At 36.3% G+C, this 17,942-nt stretch overlaps 1 protein-coding gene across 2 annotated transcripts in view; it reads right to left on the minus strand.

Moving 5' to 3' along the window:
* The window catches only part of Hipk1 (homeodomain interacting protein kinase 1), a 54,227-nt gene that overhangs the window by 5,639 nt on the left and 30,646 nt on the right, over positions 1–17,942 (minus strand). For both annotated transcript variants that reach the window (XM_047550956.1, XM_047550961.1), the window contains exons 5-15: positions 17,588–17,674; positions 16,162–16,346; positions 15,699–15,861; positions 14,696–14,921; positions 9,671–9,792; positions 8,650–8,784; positions 5,933–6,075; positions 5,346–5,525; positions 4,478–4,684; positions 1,966–2,207; positions 192–322 (exon numbers count right to left, since the gene is read on the minus strand). In XM_047550956.1, coding sequence (XP_047406912.1) covers positions 192–322; positions 1,966–2,207; positions 4,478–4,684; positions 5,346–5,525; positions 5,933–6,075; positions 8,650–8,784; positions 9,671–9,792; positions 14,696–14,921; positions 15,699–15,861; positions 16,162–16,346; positions 17,588–17,674 — 1,821 coding nt within the window. The remainder of the gene's footprint in view (positions 1–191; positions 323–1,965; positions 2,208–4,477; positions 4,685–5,345; positions 5,526–5,932; positions 6,076–8,649; positions 8,785–9,670; positions 9,793–14,695; positions 14,922–15,698; positions 15,862–16,161; positions 16,347–17,587; positions 17,675–17,942) is intronic.

A 17,942-nucleotide genomic window follows, 5' to 3' on the forward strand; every position in this document is an offset into this window, starting at 1 on the left:
ATATCCCAAACACACAGAGCAAATGAAGAGACACAGCACATGCAGATACGACGCAGGCCACAGAACACCAAATCAGTGACACAAAAGGAGCTTCATTTGGCTTTATTCAGCAGTCCAGCCAGAAGCAGGGTTCTCCAGAGAGTAACAACAGGGGGGGCCCCAAACAGAAAGCAGCAGCCCCTAGCGCTTACCTGGCTAAGGTTGAGAGGCTGTGCTGTGCTGGTCCCCCCGCGTTGCGCTCGATACCCTGTGGGGGTGATACAGCATCCAGATGACTGCCCACTCACTGAGGCCACTGGCTTGGTCTTATTGCTTAGAAGACCTAAAAAGGAGTCAGGGCTTAGTCAGTCAGTCCACATTTGTACTCAGTTTATAAGAGTTAAGGTCTCAAGTGTATCTTTCTTCTTCAATTACATCTACACTAGAAGAGAACATGTATTTCTTTTCTATCTTTCCAAACTTCACAAAGGATCCTCAAAAGGTTTACTTAAATAAATAATATCTAATCACCTGTTATATATAAGAAACCACCGGAAATGCAAACATAAGAAAGACACCGTTCCTACCTCCAAGAATCATATAGTTTTATGTAGGAAGGGATTAAATAAGTAACAAGACAATAATGTGGAGTTGATATATTGGTAATTTTCAGGATATTTAAATGTCAAAAGGGTTCATAAAAGAAGGCAAGATCCTATCCTGTTGGGTACTTGCAGTCTTCACATTTCAGTTGAATGCATTTTTTTCCTTTCTATGTTTCCCAGTAGGTAAACTGGAGCATGGAATTCTTATTGACTTCTAAGAGTCTACATTTTTTGGGCCCAAGAGTGGGCAGAGGTCCTAATAATTCTTCAGTAGCTTGGTATCAGGAAGTTCTACCTTGTCGTCAATGGGACAGTCATTGAGGGCTGGGGAGATAGCTTAGTCGGTAGAGTGCTTGCCTTGTAAGCACAAGGCCCTGGGTTCAATCCCCAGCACCAAAAAAAAAAAAAAAAAAAAAAAAACTAAACAGAGGCTTAAAACAATATCCTCAAATTAGACTCCTGTCTGACTATGGCAATAACTTTATCCTAACAAAACACCATTTATATAAGTATAATATAGATGGCTATTCTGGTACCAAAAATTCATCCTCCTTTTCCCTGGCACACAGTTGCCACCAAGAAGCTGCCTAGATAAGACTATACTTACTGGGCCTCTGTGCATCTATGTGGGGCCCTAGGAGTAGTGTTCACTATTTCCAGGCTAAAGAGGTTAAGAAAGGAGGATTGCCTACTCCAAACTTTTTTTCTCCTTTTGATTGGATGCTGAGGGTTCCAAGGTTCTGTGGTCCTTAACTCACTACAGGCCAACTAGAAACACTTGCACTGGGAAGTTATATGAGTAAAAAAGTAATCTATCATGTTAAACCACAGAATTCTGGGATGTGTTACTGAAGCTAGTATTGCTCAACTAACACAATAACTGAATTAGAGAGCCTAAATTCCAGTAGCTAACAGCAACTGGAAAACCAACTAATAAAACCAACAAAAGCACCACTACTGTGACAAAAATCTAAAGGACATATTGTTTTCCAAAACACTTTTGTGGTCATAGTCAATATTATCAAGTCCTGTCCTCTTCTAGATTGCCATATTCAAACTATCTGTGACAAATCTAATTTCCTGGTAAATCTTTCTGCCATATATCTTGTCCACTTCCTACCATCAGCAGTGAATGTTTTTGAAAAACTAAAATGACACCAATTACAATCTCATTTTTATATTATTCCAAGTAAAACAAACCCTGGAAGATAACTGATAGCAAAAAATAATTTCGATCACAGAGAACTAATTTTTGAATTAAGTATTCTTTAAGAATATCTATGCCACTGGTCTGGACCACTGGCATAAGTATATTATAGCAAATATTAAGAATACACCCATTAAAGGAGAATTTGTTTCTAGCTGTGAAGATACCACCTACCTGAGGCCTGGGTTGCTACAGTGCAGTCACCAAGCTGAGTTTTCAGTGGAGGTACAATGATGGTACGGGTGCCAGTGCCATCTGCCACAACTCTACCAGGTCCCTCCAGCAGCGGCCCACTATTGCCCCGAAGAGCACTCAGGGTATCAGTGGAATATGGGCTGCTCAAGGAGGAGTCAGAGTCTGGAGAATCATTGACAGTGACATAACTGATGACATTAGACCTCGGCTTCAGGCCAGAGCTAAGGAAAAGAAAATATGTGAAAATTCAACTGTCCTTTTAAGCAAAATGCCTTACATGATCTCTCGTTCTTTCATGAGAACAATGATTATTGTAATGACAATAATAGCAGCAGCAAACTTCTAAGTGCTTACTATCAGGCACCATTCTTATGCTCTACATATATCTCACTGAGTCCTTATAATACTCCCATGAAGTCATTACTATTATTCCCATCTTGAAGAAGAAGAAACTGAGGCGGTAGGGAGATTAAGGAACTCATTCAAGGTCACATAAAGAATATGACATTTCACCTCGTAATGACTGGAGATTTTATGCCAAATTTTTTTGCAAAATAGTGGGGTGTGACCATCACGTGAAGCTTCTTTTTAAAAATAATGCACTGGTATTACGGGGCTGGGGAGATAGCTCAGTGGGTAGAGTGCTTGCCTTGTAAGCACAAGGCCGTGGGTTCAATCCCCAGCACCAAAAAAAAAAAAAAAAAATCATTTATTACTACACTTTCTTTGGTACAAGTTGAGGCTATAAGAAATACTCATACAATAATGTGGTGGTGAAAATTATGCAGTAAAATATTGAAATATGGTAAATGCTAAAGACAGGAACTCAGTCCCAAGGCAAAATGACTCCAGAGTTCATACCTACTCCATGTTGCCTGTTAGTCATTCTCATGCACAGTTATTTCAACAATATTCTTCACACACCACCTTTTTTCCTATCACCTCTCTAAACTACAAATGGTTCCTTACTATCCTAGTCAAACTTCTCACCATACATTTTTTAAAAAAGGTTCTTTTGCTGAGTTCTCCCTTATTGTTATAGTTTAGATCTGGAATGCTCCCCAAAGACTCGTGTATTGAAGACTTGGCCTCCAATGTGGCAGTGTTCAGGTGGGGCTTTTGGGAAATGACGAAGGTGGTGAAAACTTTGGAGATGGGCCTAGTTGGAGGAATTTGATCACTGGGGGGTACTTTTTTCAATCTCTCTCTCTTTTTCTGCTTTGCTCTGCCATACCTGTCCAACACAATGCCATACCTGTCACTACCGGGCCAGAAACAATGGAGCCAGCTGACAATGGACTGAAACCTTTGAAACTGTAAGTCAAAATAAATCTTTCCTCCTTTCGTTTTTCTCAAGTATTTTGTCATAGTGATGAAAAGATAACTAACATAGTAACTTTTCCTTATTTTTAATAAGACTGGCTCCAGTCAAAGCAATCAGGCTGGTTAGAACTCATACATAACTTTTGTTACTAGTACACCACTTTCCCTCGCTGGAAGGTTTACTTTTTCTCTTCCCCAAATTAATTCAATGACACTTTTAAAATCTTAGTTTCAAATCCACTATCTTACAAATAGCCCTTTTAAACTAAGAGACTCTAAATTTCTTCTAAATTTACTCTTTCAGAATAATTTAAATTTTACTTTTATCTGACTCTGTAAAGTCTCCTAAGTTACTTTCCTGTGTGAACCCTACCTTCTCAGGTAAAAGCAGGATTAGTCCCTCTTCTATATGCCTAACACCAAAAGCCCAAAGAAGAATGTAACACAGAAGAATCAAGGCAATTAACTATGCTCACACTGAGAGAGAGGTGTGTATCATAGTTCTTAAACTTACCTACTTCTTTCAGTAAACTGCCTAGTTAAGAACTTGGAAGGTGCTAGGATAGGAGGAAATATTCTGGTATTTAAATTCTTCAGTTTTCAGACCACATTACAGAGAGCAAAAGGAAGGCAGCCCTCCACTGTACCTCTTTAAAAAGAAGTCTGGGGCTGGGGATATAGCTCAGTTGGTAGAGTGCTTGCCTTGCAAGCACAAGGCCCTGGGTTCGATCCCCAGCACCGCAAAAAAAAAAAAAAAAAAAAAAAGTCTGTTCAGATTAGGAAACTGTATAAACTTCGAATACCTCTTACTATCTACTCACTCTAATTAACTATTTATATACTTCTGTTATAGTACCTATTTTCTCCTTGAGGACAGCAATCATGTCTGTGGTATAACATGCATTCCAAGCCAGAGTAATCAAACAACTTGGTATAAACCTGTTCTCTTATATATCAGGAAGACTGATTTAACTGATGAGTATGTCTAACACTAGGGAAAACTTAGCAATGCTCAGTTATGAGAACTTAAGTATTTTGGTTGACTCATCCAAGGTCACACTTCCAAAGCACCTCCTTTTGTCCTTTTTTTCATAGTCAAAACTGTACTCCATCCCTGAAGCCAACATTTTAAGTCCAACAGAGCCATAGAACCATTCATCCGTCTTACCTATTGGGCTTATATTTGTTGTCCTCTTCCTCATCAGTGTCACTTCGGATAGTAATGACACTCACAGGAGGACTGGGAGTATCTGGAATGATGATTGGCTGATGCTGATCTTGGACAGGGACTAGAGAATTATAAGATGATGTGGTACGGAGAGGACTGCTCCCAACCAGAGAATAGACTTGGGAAGGCAGAACATCCAGAGAGGATCTGTAGGGAAAATTTACAAGGAAAGACTGATCAGTTCTTGGTCCTCCAAACTGCACATCTTCTCCTGAGACTGCTTTCCAATTTGCAATTTGATTCCTTTTTACCTAACCATTAGGCTAATACACTTTACTGAAAATTCTGTTTTACTTTGTTTTATAGTACTGGGGATTGAACCCAGGGACACTCTACCACTAAGCTACACTTTTTAGTTTTTACTTTGCGACAAGGTCTTATCAAATTGCCCAGGCTGGACTTGATTTGTAATGCTCTTATCGTTGTCTCCTAAGTAGTTGGGATTACATGTGTGCCCTACCACACCTGGCTTTAACTACTCTGGCAGGACAAGAATAGCAAAATACAAAAGAAACTTATTTTTTTGTGTTTGTGCTCTTTACCCCAGAGTTAAATTTCACTCTGCACAGTGGGCAGAAAAAAAGTTAAAGTATAATAAAAGTGGCCTGGATTCAAAGTTGCAGAAGAGAAAAAGGACGATTATAACCAGGCACACACCAGGTATGCAGATCCAGATGAAAATGTCAGCTCTTGCTCAATTTGGCAGGTACCTGCTGCTCATACCAAGTATGTACACAACACTCCAATACTGGGCAACATGTCTCTCAAACTGGCATAGTTTTAACCATCAGCTCTAATGAATACTTACTTAGAAGAGACAGAAGCAGACTGCTTATTCTTCTTTGAAGGGAGGGAACTGGATTGTTGTCTGACAACATGAGCAACACCAACATTCAGGGGCTGAGCAGTAGCCAATGTCACATGGTTAGTTAGCAGAGATGGCTGCTGCATGATAGTGCTGTACTGGTTCCCATGAGAGTGGGCATTCCTACACCAACAGAAGGAAACAGAAGCATGAATCCCAAAACCGAGGGAAAATAAGGACCAAACAGTTGCTAAAAGTGCTTAAGACAACTAAATACAGCTGCATTTTATTTTTAAAGTCAGGCACCTGGATTATAAAACTTGAGGATCTCACTATGTCATTTCCAATCTCTTAAGATTTTCTTTAACTATGGAACAAAGGATTCCTGACCTTAGAACCTATTATTTTACTATATTCAAATTTTTCTTATAATTCCATCTCCTTGCTAATATGAAGTGTTGTTTTTAAAGGATTTCAAATAGAGATTAATTTTCCCTTATTTTCTTCCGTGTCTCTTCATATCATCAAGTGCTCCTACCCTATAGAATCTGCCCTTGCAAATCTCCCAAAGAAAAATGGAAGGTACTTGCCTCCAGTCTGCTAGCTGCTGGCCACCCCCCATGGCCTCTGGAATCACTGCTGTGGGCTGGACAGAGTTGTGTAGTGCTACCCCAGGCAACTGTTGCCAAGTTGAAGGCAGGAGAATTTGTTGAGTTCCACCAGGCCAAGCTTGCTGTAAGGAAACACACACAAAAACATCCAAACTTGACTCATTCTTGCCTTTTTCTTTTTTCCTTTTATATTTTTAGATTGAAAAAAAATTTTTTTGTATCTTAAGGTTGCTTGTAGATTGTTAACTTGCAGTAATTAATAAAGTTCAGAGAAGTTCATGACTACAAGTCATATGAAAAACAAAGAGAACATACTGCTTTTTTTTGCCTACCTCCACAACCTGGCTAACAGAGTGCTAAAAAATGAAGATCCCTGCAGTTTGTATTATACTGGAGAGTAGGGAATCTGAAAGTTCAAAGGTCAGCTCTGGTTAAATGCTGGAGTACCATTTTTGTAACAATTGTAAAATATACATCCCTAGAAAGAATTTAGAGGACTCCCTTGGGATTAAAAAATAGAAATGCCAAAATTGAGGTATGCCAATCAGATAAGACATCATGTCAATTCAATCCATAAAACATGGAGCAGAATTTTTCCCTCTTTCTAAAAGGGTAGTACTTAGAAAAGGAGCCAGATGTAGATGAACAAACATGCTCATGCCAGCAAGAGAAAGCTAACATCATCATTTATAGTCATATGATAGAATTAAAAATTAAAGCAATAAAATATTTAAGAAATAGATGCAGAAAGGATCATAGTGTTAATAGTTGCCTAAATATATTTGTTTTATGTATCATTTATAGAAATATACTTCAACTAATTACTACAAGAAAATACATCAGTTCGAGTTTTTAACAAGCTTTGTCACTTGCAATAGACTGAGCAACAAATGTGTTTTCTGCACATCTTATAGAAATTCTGGCATTTTCTTAAAAAATGAGAACAGATTTGGACGTTTCCTTTTTAAACTTGAATTCTGTGGTACAATTACCTACAATACTTGGGTACATATGGTTCTGTTTCATGAATTTCAAACTGCAAGGCCATCAAACACCCTGTTTTAAAAATATTTCTGCAAGTAACAGATCCACTTGTTACAAATACCGGTTCCAAACAAGAAGCCTTCAAAGCAGAGAAACTGCAAACACGTCTGCTACCATACGCAGAATTTAAAACAAAACAAAACAAAACAGAAAATAAGAGAAGTATGTTAAGTCACACCATGCGTCTTTCCATAAGCCAACACCTGCACAAGACAAAGCATGTAGTTTAATACAAAGCAAGAAATAACATTCCAACGTGAGGCAGAAATCTGGCGTTCCAAGCGACGAACTGTTTTGACAGAGGAAGAACAAAAATATGCAAAGCTTAGCAAATGGCTAGTGCAAACTTAAGAAAAGAAGCAAAGGAGAAGTATCAACTAACATTCCCAATCTCAAAACTATAGGTAAGTGAGCTGAAAGCAGAGGCTTGGATTGACCAAGTTGGAAATATATATGATTCCCTTGCACTCAGGTTTAATTTATTTATGAGAAAATTGAGGAGGAAATGACAAAGACTTTTATACTGAAAACCAAACAAGTTCCAACCAAGTATGTTTGTGGAAGTGTTTTCACTCATATAAGTATTTTAAAAAGAACAAAAGAAATTTAAAACTACTTTGAAAGATGAAAAGTATCAGGATTTAAAAGTAGCAATTAGGTCTTCAAATGTTTACCTAAATTTAAATTTCAAATAATGAAATACTGGAAATCTGATAAATAAATAATTCTAACTTCCCCAAATAAACAAAAACACATCCAAAATATCACTCTGAAGGTTACTAATCCTGAAATACACCTCAAAGTCCTGTTTTTCCTCTAAGCCTGATACCACTACAACTGCATCTATATTCAATGACTTTTAATAACAAAGTGTTCACATAGTTTGTCAATTGTGTTTTCATTCTTGTATTAAGGCCTATTTGTAAAATAATAATTTTTTCCAAATACCCCTAAAAATGAATTCACTTTTAATTTCAATAAACGAAGTGATCTACAAGCACATTCCAAAGGGAACATCTTTAAATGGAAGATAGAAGCTGCCACTGATCATGAGTGCCAAAAAGAGCTATCTTCACATGTTCACAGAAGGAAGGTTAATGTTAACTGATAAAACAATAAATTCAGATCATCTCAAGCATTTCTATATGCACAGACATTTTAGAAGCTTGAAATAACAAAAAAGGAAAGAAGCTAACTTGCCAACGAGTTCAAATTTTGGCCATCCAGGTACCTGTAGCAGAGCCCAACTAAAGGCTGTTTCCTCTATTCTCAAGGATCGGAGGGTAAAAAAAAGGGCAGAAAACAGGTAACAATGTTGAAGCTCTTCTGAGGCTATAACAAGAGCTTTTACCACAAAAGGTTGGCAAAGAAGAATCAAACTGGCTCTTTATAGAGCCTCACTGAACATCAGAGTCAAACAGTGCTTCAGCAAATGTTAAGGAGGAAAACAATGAGACATTAAAGATGTAGCAAGAACACAGCCACAAGATGGCACATGCTTCCATGCCCTCTGCAAAGACTAAGCTAATTTTTTTTTTTTTTTTAAATAAGAAAACCAGAGGAAAACAGAACAAAAACAAACAGGAAAAAATAAAAAAAAGAAAGAAACCAAAGAAACTCCGTTAGTAACACAATCAAGTGAGGGGAATTACCAGTACAGCAGCAGTCTGTTCAACCAGCGCCGGCCGGCCGGCTGCGCAGCTCAGAGTAAAGGGCACCGCATACTGCGGTGTGATGGTGGCTACTTGAGGGTGGAGAGTTGCTACCATTAGTGGTGTACAGCTTCCCTGAAATGTAGATTAGGCAGGTGAGTGAAACAAACACCTAGGCAGGTTATCTGGATTCAGAAGGGTTCTCATTCCCCCCAAGTTATTACCAACAAGTCATTTCAAATCACCTAAAATGCATGTATAGAATGCAACTTTTCCCCTTCAACTAGCAAAGCATTGGCCCATTAGGTCAAGTATCAATGGCATAAAGCAAAAAAGTATAGAAATCTTTCTTGGGCCAGACTCAGAGGATCAGTATGAAACAAAGGCATTTATCAAGAATTCCTCCTCCTGCTCACAATGTAGGGTTTTTGGATTTCAGAATTTTCTTTGTTGTGAGTCATAAATATTTCCATATAGAATTTATAAAAATAGTTGTTCACTGCATAAATACTTCATGATTTTCTCAAACACCTTAGTTCTCTGTTCCACGGCAAGTGTAATTTTTAAAGCCTTATACACAATGGTTAAAAAACCCCCAAGGAATGAGAGAATGTAATACTAGAAGAGGCATCCTGATGTGATTTAGCCTCTCAACTGATAAAATTCTAACAGTAAGTAAAAGGAACACAAAAGGAACCTTATCTTTTGGAATCAAAAACATTGCATGTGTACTATGTACTATATCTTTAAAATGCTGTGGGAGAGAAGACCTCATCCCACAAAATTAGAGTAAACTTACTCAAATGACCACTTCTCAGTGTCTGGATACTAATCTCTACAAGACACTGGAAGAATTACAATAATGTTAGGAATGACAATATGGTTCCATTATAGATATTTCATTTTAAGACCACTGAATCATGACCAAGAAAGATCTTATATTCCAAGCATATACCATTTTCTAGGATTTTCTCAGTAGTACTTCAGCAATACTGAGCTTCCACATTGCTCTGGTTTTTACCTGTGTAAGAACTCCTGACTGTATCTGTAGTGGCTGAGCAGCCGGCGCCTGGGGTACAATTGGCACAGCATTATCCATCCTCACAGGGAATCCAGAATGCTTTGTTGTTGCTTGCAGCCCAGCTAGTGAAAACAGTACCACAGTGAAATTGCTTAGCTGGATCTGAGAGTACTATTTGGGAAATTATTGTTGTTTACTTTTTAGCTTTTCCACTACTTAGAGTTTAGTTTAGTTCTGGACACTTAAGACAAAGAAGTTCCATTCACAGATGTTTCAGGAGTTAAAAATAAAGAAATTGGAGGAGAGGTAGAGAAGTGGTCACCTTCCGGTTAGATTAATGCAAAGACATGTGACACAGGAAGGGTGGTTTAAGGAAATTCTAATTTTTTTTAACATTATAAAATTTAAAACACAATATTCATCCCATCCCCAACAACACTAGAGGCAAAAAAACAACCTTCCTTCAGTTAATGTTACATTCATCTTTTAATACACTGGAGGGGGGAGACTTAAGTGTTTCTAAAACTATAATCCATTAAATGAAAAGAGTTGAATTAGTTATAACTTTGGGTTCAACAAAAAAACTATGAAAAACTCAGTAATTTAAAATCCAAGTTACTTTTTAGTAAAAATGGCTAAAGAATTTTTCCCCTCATTCCTCAAAAATATAACCTAGTTCAGAGTCATATATTTTATCTTCAGCCAACGAAAAAATGAAATTATGTCCAGGATAAATATATTTAACAAGCAGACATTTTGGCATGTGGAAACTTTCTTTTTATTTTAGAAAACTGCTCCTGTCATTGACAGTTTTTTAATATGGCTCATTTGTGGATAGCTAGGAAAATCAAGAACTCTTTGCTGCCATTAAAACAGTGACCATGTCTTATTTTTCTTCTTTTTCTTTGTGCTACTCACACAAATTCTGAATAAATTTCTCCTATAAAGAGGAAAATCTCATTCTAGGGAAAGAGGCTCAAGATAGTTGTTTATTTTTGCCAAGACTTAAAAAGAAGCCCTCCAAGATTTCTTCTAAACCTAACCTATTTAAAATTTTCAATATATAGATTTCAAGTTCCTATTATGCCTCTGATCCACTAGTGCCTATAATTTTAAGTGATACAAACATTTTAATTAGAAGACTCCATCCCTGACATTTTCATGGTATCACCGACTACTTTCTATTAATATTACTAAATTAGTGTCAAATAAGTATAACTCAAAATCCATAATACTATTTTCAGCACACTTCTAATTTTTCACCCCAATAATAAGTGATTTAGTAACAAGTTGTCATCAAAACAATATCTTCTTGAAATGTACAAAGAGACTAGTAAAATCAAAATTAAAATATCCTAATGATAACCTTTTTTAAAAAAATGATACTTATGTAACAGCAAAAATAAATGAGATATCAAGACTAAAAAGTTGCCAGCAATGCTTCCTCAGATAATGTGCCTAATAAGAAAGTCCAGCAACAAAATTCTTGTCTGTTGTCCTAGGACACAAAGCTAACTTGTTCAATACTATGTCATTCCAATAGACTCCTAACAAAGTAGTAGGAAGAGAGGAGGTCAAATTTAGGAGGAAATGTTCACAACAGTTCAACCCATGGCTCTCAGGGTGACAAAGTAAAAGGGGACAAAATTACAAAAGAATAGTTACCCCTGAGCAAAATGTGTATCTATTTTGGTCAACTTGGAAGAGTGTGGAAAAGGAATTTATAGTACTGACCTACAAATGTGACTAAGTATAAGACTGTTACAGTTATTTAGGCTAAGCCACAACAGTGGAGCTAGGTTAAAACTCCTTTCCTTCCACCACAAAATGGAAACAAAGAGTAACAAAAGGTAACACTTTGGGAAGGTTCTTCCTGAATTCAGACCTAAAAGAATTAGCTGTTGTTTTGTTTTAATGTTACTTTTGGTTTTTTGTTTTATTTGTTTTGTTTTGGGGTGCCAGGGATTGAACTCAGGAGCACTTGACCACTGAGCCACATCCCAAGCCCTAATAAATATGGCCTTTTTTTTTTTTTTTTTTTGGTGGTGCTGGGGATTGAACCCAGGGCCTTGTGTTTGCAAGGTAAGCACTCTACCGACAGCTATCTCTCCAGCCCCTAATATGGCCCTTAAATATAACTTATAAAACTTCACACCAAAAATACAAAGAACCCAATCAATCAATGGGCCAAGGAACTAGACAGACACTTTACAGAAGAAGATATACAGGCAATTAATAAATATATGAAAAAGTGTTCAACATCTCTAGTAATTAAAGAAATGCAAATGAAAACAACCGTAAGATTTCATCTTACTCCAATTAGAATGGCTATCATCAAGAACACAAACAACAGATGTTGGCGTGGATGTAGGGGAAAAGGCACACTTTCACATTGCTGGTGGAGCTGCAAATTGGTGCAGCCACTCCGGAAAGCAGTGTGGAGAATTCTCAGAAAAGTTGGAATGGACCCACCTTTTGACCCAGTCATCCCACTCCTCGGTTTATACCCAAAGGACTTAAAATCAGCATACTACAGTAACACAGCCACATCAATGTTTATAGCAGCTCAGTTCACAATATCTAGATTGTGGAACCAACCTAGATGCCCTTCAACAGATGAATGGATAAAGAAACTGTGGTATATATCCACCATGGAATATTATTCAGCCATAAAGAATAATAATATTAAAGCATTTGCAAATAAATGGATGGAATTGGAGAAAATCAAGCTAAGTGAAATAAGCCAATCCCCCAAAACCAAAGGCCGAAGTTTTCCCTGATAAGTGGAGCATGATATATAATGGGGGTGGGTGTTGTGGGCAGTGAGAGAAGAATGAAGGAACTTTAGATTATGTAGAAGAAAATGAGAGGGAGGGGGGGTATGAAAAATGGTGGAATGAGACAAACATCATTACCCTATGTATATGCATGATTACACAAATGGTATGAATCTGCATTGTGTACAACCATAGAAACTAAATGATGTATCCCATTTGTGTACAATGAATCAAAATGCAGTCTGTAAAAAATAAGTAAATAATTAAATTTAGGAAGAAAAAAAAGAACCATGGATGTATGGAAAGAAGACTAAAACTGCTTAACTCATGAGGGTCTTTCCTCCTCTAAGTATAGGCATCTTTTAAAAGAATGAATGGTAAAAGAAAAGTGGGCAAGCTAGACCAGAGGACTGGGGCAGAAATGAGCATATGGTGATGGCTGTCAAGACAACTGACGCCTCTTTACAGTTGTATGAGTTTAAATACTGAAAGGCAAAATGGAATAACATTTCAAAATGCATATATCATGAATCCCCTCTCTCTGGGTTCAAATCATGGCTCTGCCATAAATAGTTATATAAGGCTGGGCAGATGAGGATTTCCTCATTTATAAATTGGGAGTAATGATATTACCTACCTCCTAGGATTGTTTGTGAGGATAAATTAAAAAGTAAAATTACTCAGAACATTATCTGGCATCTGGTAATACATACCAGGTATCATTATCACCATTCTTAATGTCAAAACTCCCTTTGAAAAATTTAAAATTTTATCTATTAGCACCTTTAGTTATTTAGACTTCCTAGACAGGAAAACAATTTCCAAATCTTATACTTACCTAATTATACCAAAAAGGATTATTATCCCACTTTCCCCCCCTAGTTCTTTAGTTTACATTTTGTTTTATATAAGGAATCTCAAAGTTCGGCTTCAACTCTTATGTATCATCTGAGAGGAAGCAGTAAACTTCAGGGCCCACATCTGAAAATTCTTCCAGTAAAAACCACTTCGGAAAAAGTTGGGGAAGAGGTGGCTAATTAGCTAAAATTAGTAGAAAAATCACTCAATATCTGGCAACTCAAAGTATAGATTTTACTACTATGAAGCATATGTAGAAAGTAATTTGGTAAGTTAGGCTAAATTTGCATTTACGGATTTTGAATCTGCTCCTCGGCTCTCCCTGTGGTTTCTCCCTGGTTTACATCGCTATCGCTCTCCTGTCCTCCCGGTAATCTGTCAGTCTCCCCCAGCCCCTCATTTCCTTCTGCTTGCTCCGACTCTGTCAGAAACCAAACAAACACAAGAGTCATAGTCAATAAAAAACTAAAAAGTTAAAAAAGATAATTGCTACCTGCTTCTATGTAAAATGCTATGACAAGCTTGAATTCCCATTTATTTCCACAGGGTACTGATGCTGATTTTTTATTGGGAAAGTCAAGCAAGTCATCATGAAATATCTATAACATAACTTAGCCTTCTACGTGGCTTACCCAATCAATAAACACACATCCCCATATATGAGAAGAAAAGGAACTGGACAGACTGGATTACAGAACAACAATGAGAAAATGAAGAAGAATGGGAATGTGAAAATTAACATCTTACTGTAACACATGGAGTAAGTCTCTTTCTTCAGCTATTTTGTTCCTGTTTAACAGAACTTGCAGGAACAATATGAGTCATAAGCTGAAGCATATAAATCTTAATGCCTCCCCAACACAAGCATCTCAGCTTGTAGAATTTTTCAGTTCCATAAATGATCTTTATTACTAAATATAATTTAAGAGATTTCTATATTCTTAAACATGGTTTTTGCATTTTAGAATAAAATAACCTTTTATTTGGGACATAATTTTATTTTATGATGGAATAATAAAGAAAATTAGACTCAAGATAAAGCAATTCTGCTTAAAACAAAAATTTTCCCCAAGACTGTATATGTTCTACATATTGGGAGATACATGATTATACAAGACATTGATACAAGGTCTCAATAGGTAAAAAAAAATTGGTATCAGGTACTTCAATTAAGAAAACATAAACTGAGCTCCTATAATGTGTCAAATAGCATCATAAGTTGACAAATAACAAATGTAAAAAGAAAAATCACTTTGTGATATTACCCAATTTCAGTTATCATCACATCAGAAACAGTTTAAACTTATTAGAGATCAGAATTAAACAACTAGATCCACCTACAGCAAGCAAGTCTGCTAAAAGACATATGGTATAGGAGTTTCCCACTTACTTTGAAAAGCAGGTGGACATACTATAAATGTTTGTTGGAATGGATCTGTCTGAGTGCATATCTGGGTTGTTCCAGGCTGCAAGGAAACACCCTGCTGTGCAACTCCAGGAACTGGTGCAGCAGATGATGGGTACAAAGCTGACTGGTAGTTTAGTAATGAGACATCTGAATTAGCGAGAGAAAGAGTAGCAGCTGCTGCTGTAGAACTGGAAGCTAGAACACTGGCCTAAAAACAAAATAATTATATTTATATACTGGTATAAAGTAAAGATAGAAAATGTTATATTATATATACAGAATCTATCCTGAAAAACCTAGAACAAAGTTCTAAAATATAATGTTGATTATCTTTGAAATAACTCTGCTTAAGAAATTTTCTCAGTCCCTAAACTTAAGGCTTACCATATGGTCAAATAAGCAAACAAAAGGATTAAAAGGGGTTATTCTTTGATCCTGTATTTATTATAGCTATATAAACCTCAATTACCTCTGCACAAAAATTGCTAGATGCAATACTCCACTATATCTCATATGCCCTTCCATTTAGAAAGTAGACCTAGTTAAGAAACTGGAAAGCTTACAAACTTCAGAAACAAACTTAAATGTAAATATCACTAGATAGCAAACAAACGTGAAAACTACCTTTAATTTATTGGAAATGCTCTTCAATAAAGTGATAAGACATAAAGTCCTTCTAATAACAGGGAGAAAGAATCATCTGACTAGATTCAGATCAATAGCAGTAAGTAGTACAACAGTCCATTTATTTGACTATGCTAAAATTTATGAGGGCATGGATTAAGCCTTTGTTTCATTTGTCAGCAAATAACTGATACGTATACCACTTTACTCTGTATTCCATCACTTTTGCCAAGTAGAAAATTCTTAATAAGTAACAAGACCACCAAAACAAAGTTTGGTTTTGGTTTCTTTACCTCACCCTGCACTCCTACTAGTCTCTATGCAACTTAGGCTAGAGTTTCCAAAATCATTTACTGAATACCTGATTGTGCACTGTATTGAGTTGGTTGCTGAAGCTCATGGTTAGATTTGTGCTTGTATTTGGTGCAACATGTGTAGTGAAGGGACTCTTGATCTGACTCACTGTATCATACATGTGAACCCTCCGCTTGCAGATCTCCATGTTCTGGAAACAAGACTTAACACTGAAAGAGATTAAAGATTCACTAAATGAATGCTGAAATTTAAATAGCAAATAACTCAAGACAAATACATGAAATTTTTTCCCCCAAGCACTTTCAGAAAAAAAACTCAGTTTTTATAATCATAAAAATGAAAGATACACATCTAATTTTTAATCTTGTGACTTTTCAATGAGAAAGAAAAGCATCAGTAAGCCAGATACATAAACACCAAAGTTGCTGTTAACTTCATAGTTCCATATAAGACAGTTACTCAATCAAGAACCATATCATGATAAAAGTCCCAGACTGTACCATACTCACTGATTGCTATGTGGAAAATCCAGAAGGTGAGTCATTGTCACAAACTGATGGTTAAGAGTTTTCAGAGGAGTAATTCTCTTATCTGCATCAATTGTTAGCATTTTTTTTAACAGATCAATGTATTCTCTTCTATCTGCCTTCTCTGCCAACATGTCTGTTCCCTCTAAGTCAGTAGACATATTCACCTTCCAAGGAAAATTTAGAAATATTAAATTCTTCACTTAAGATAAACAGTGTATTTAGCACTTAATGCATCTGCTTTTGTTTTTCCAAAACAGAGAAAATATTTAGTGTTGGCATTTGAGAAAAGAAAAACCTGGGGAAATTCTTTTTATTATAGTACAATAATTGTCACAGAAGGAAACTCCTTATGCTGCCTAAGTGGTAGAATAAAGCTGAATAAAAACCATCTCTAAAAACTGCAACAGCTAGGCATGGTGGCACACCAGTTAGGCATGGTGGCACACACCTGTAATCCCAGCAACTCAGGAGGATGGGGAAGGAGGATTATAAGTTCAAGGTCAGCCTTAGCAACTCAGTGAGGTCCTAAGGACCTTAGTAAGACCTTATCTCAAATAAAAAAATAAAAAGGGCTGGAATGTAGCTTAGTGGTAAAGTGCCCCTTCGTTAAATCCCCAGTACCTAAATAAATAAATATTTGAAAAAAAAGAATTAAGCAAAAATGATTATTACTATTTAAATATAAAAGTTTCTATTATTGAAAATTAAATAACATAGGAAGTACAAACTGTTTAAACAGTGCTGGGGATATAGTTCAGTTGGTAGAGTGCTTGCCTTGCAACCACAAGGCCCTGGGTTTAATCCTCAGCACCACTGGGGGAAAAAAAAATGTTTAAACAGAGTTTGGAATATAAGCAGCTTTCAATAAATGTTAGTTTTTATGCAGTTAATTATTCAGTAGAAAAAAATGGAACAAGAAAAAACAGTATTTTAAATACTGATGTGTAATAAAACCATGCTTAATGTAAAAGAAAGAAAGAAATACTCACAGATTAAATATCCCTTATTCAAAATTCTTGGAACCACAAGAGCTTTTTGGAATATTTGCATTGACTTTACCAGGTGGTCAGGCATTCCTAACCATAAAATCAAAAATCCAGTAAGTTCTGTAATCCAAAACTCTTCTAGCATCATGTCAGTGCTCAAAGAGTTTCAGATTTCAGAGCATTTCAGATTTTGGGTATTTGGAGTAGGGATGTTTAGGAGTAGGGATAATCCTAAAAGTATCCTGTTAGGATTTAAATGTTCTTTTAACACATGGCAGAACACTAATTTTTTTGTAAAAACTGAAAATTAACATTAAAAAGACAACAGATTAAATCTGTCTTTACTACAACCAACAGAAGTGTGTCTCTGATTAAAGAAACACATAAATGTCTGACTTTGTGAAATTTGCCACACTTACCTGAGCCATGTCATCTAAACAGTTAAAAATGTACTTCCGGGCTTCTTTTGATTTTATTCCAGTCTCCAATTCATGTTCTTCAGGTGTCTATAAAATATAGATTTTAAAAATTCTATCTGTATGCTATTTTCACATTTTATTCTAAATTAAAACCAGAATACAAAGAGCTATGATCTTGATATCTGCCCACCCTTTCAACAGTGATTAAAATAAACATGCAAGAATGATGCAACAATTCCTGAAGAATGTCAAGTAAGAAGAGCCATTACCATTTTTCTAGTGAAGCCACTTTGAAATGAACTGATACTTCAAATGCTAACTGTTCACTGTTCAAGAGGCTCAGAGGCACAGTGTC

The sequence above is a fragment of the Sciurus carolinensis genome, chromosome 1, assembly GCF_902686445.1.
Source record: "Sciurus carolinensis chromosome 1, mSciCar1.2, whole genome shotgun sequence".
Classification (NCBI taxonomy): Eukaryota; Metazoa; Chordata; class Mammalia; order Rodentia; family Sciuridae; genus Sciurus; species Sciurus carolinensis.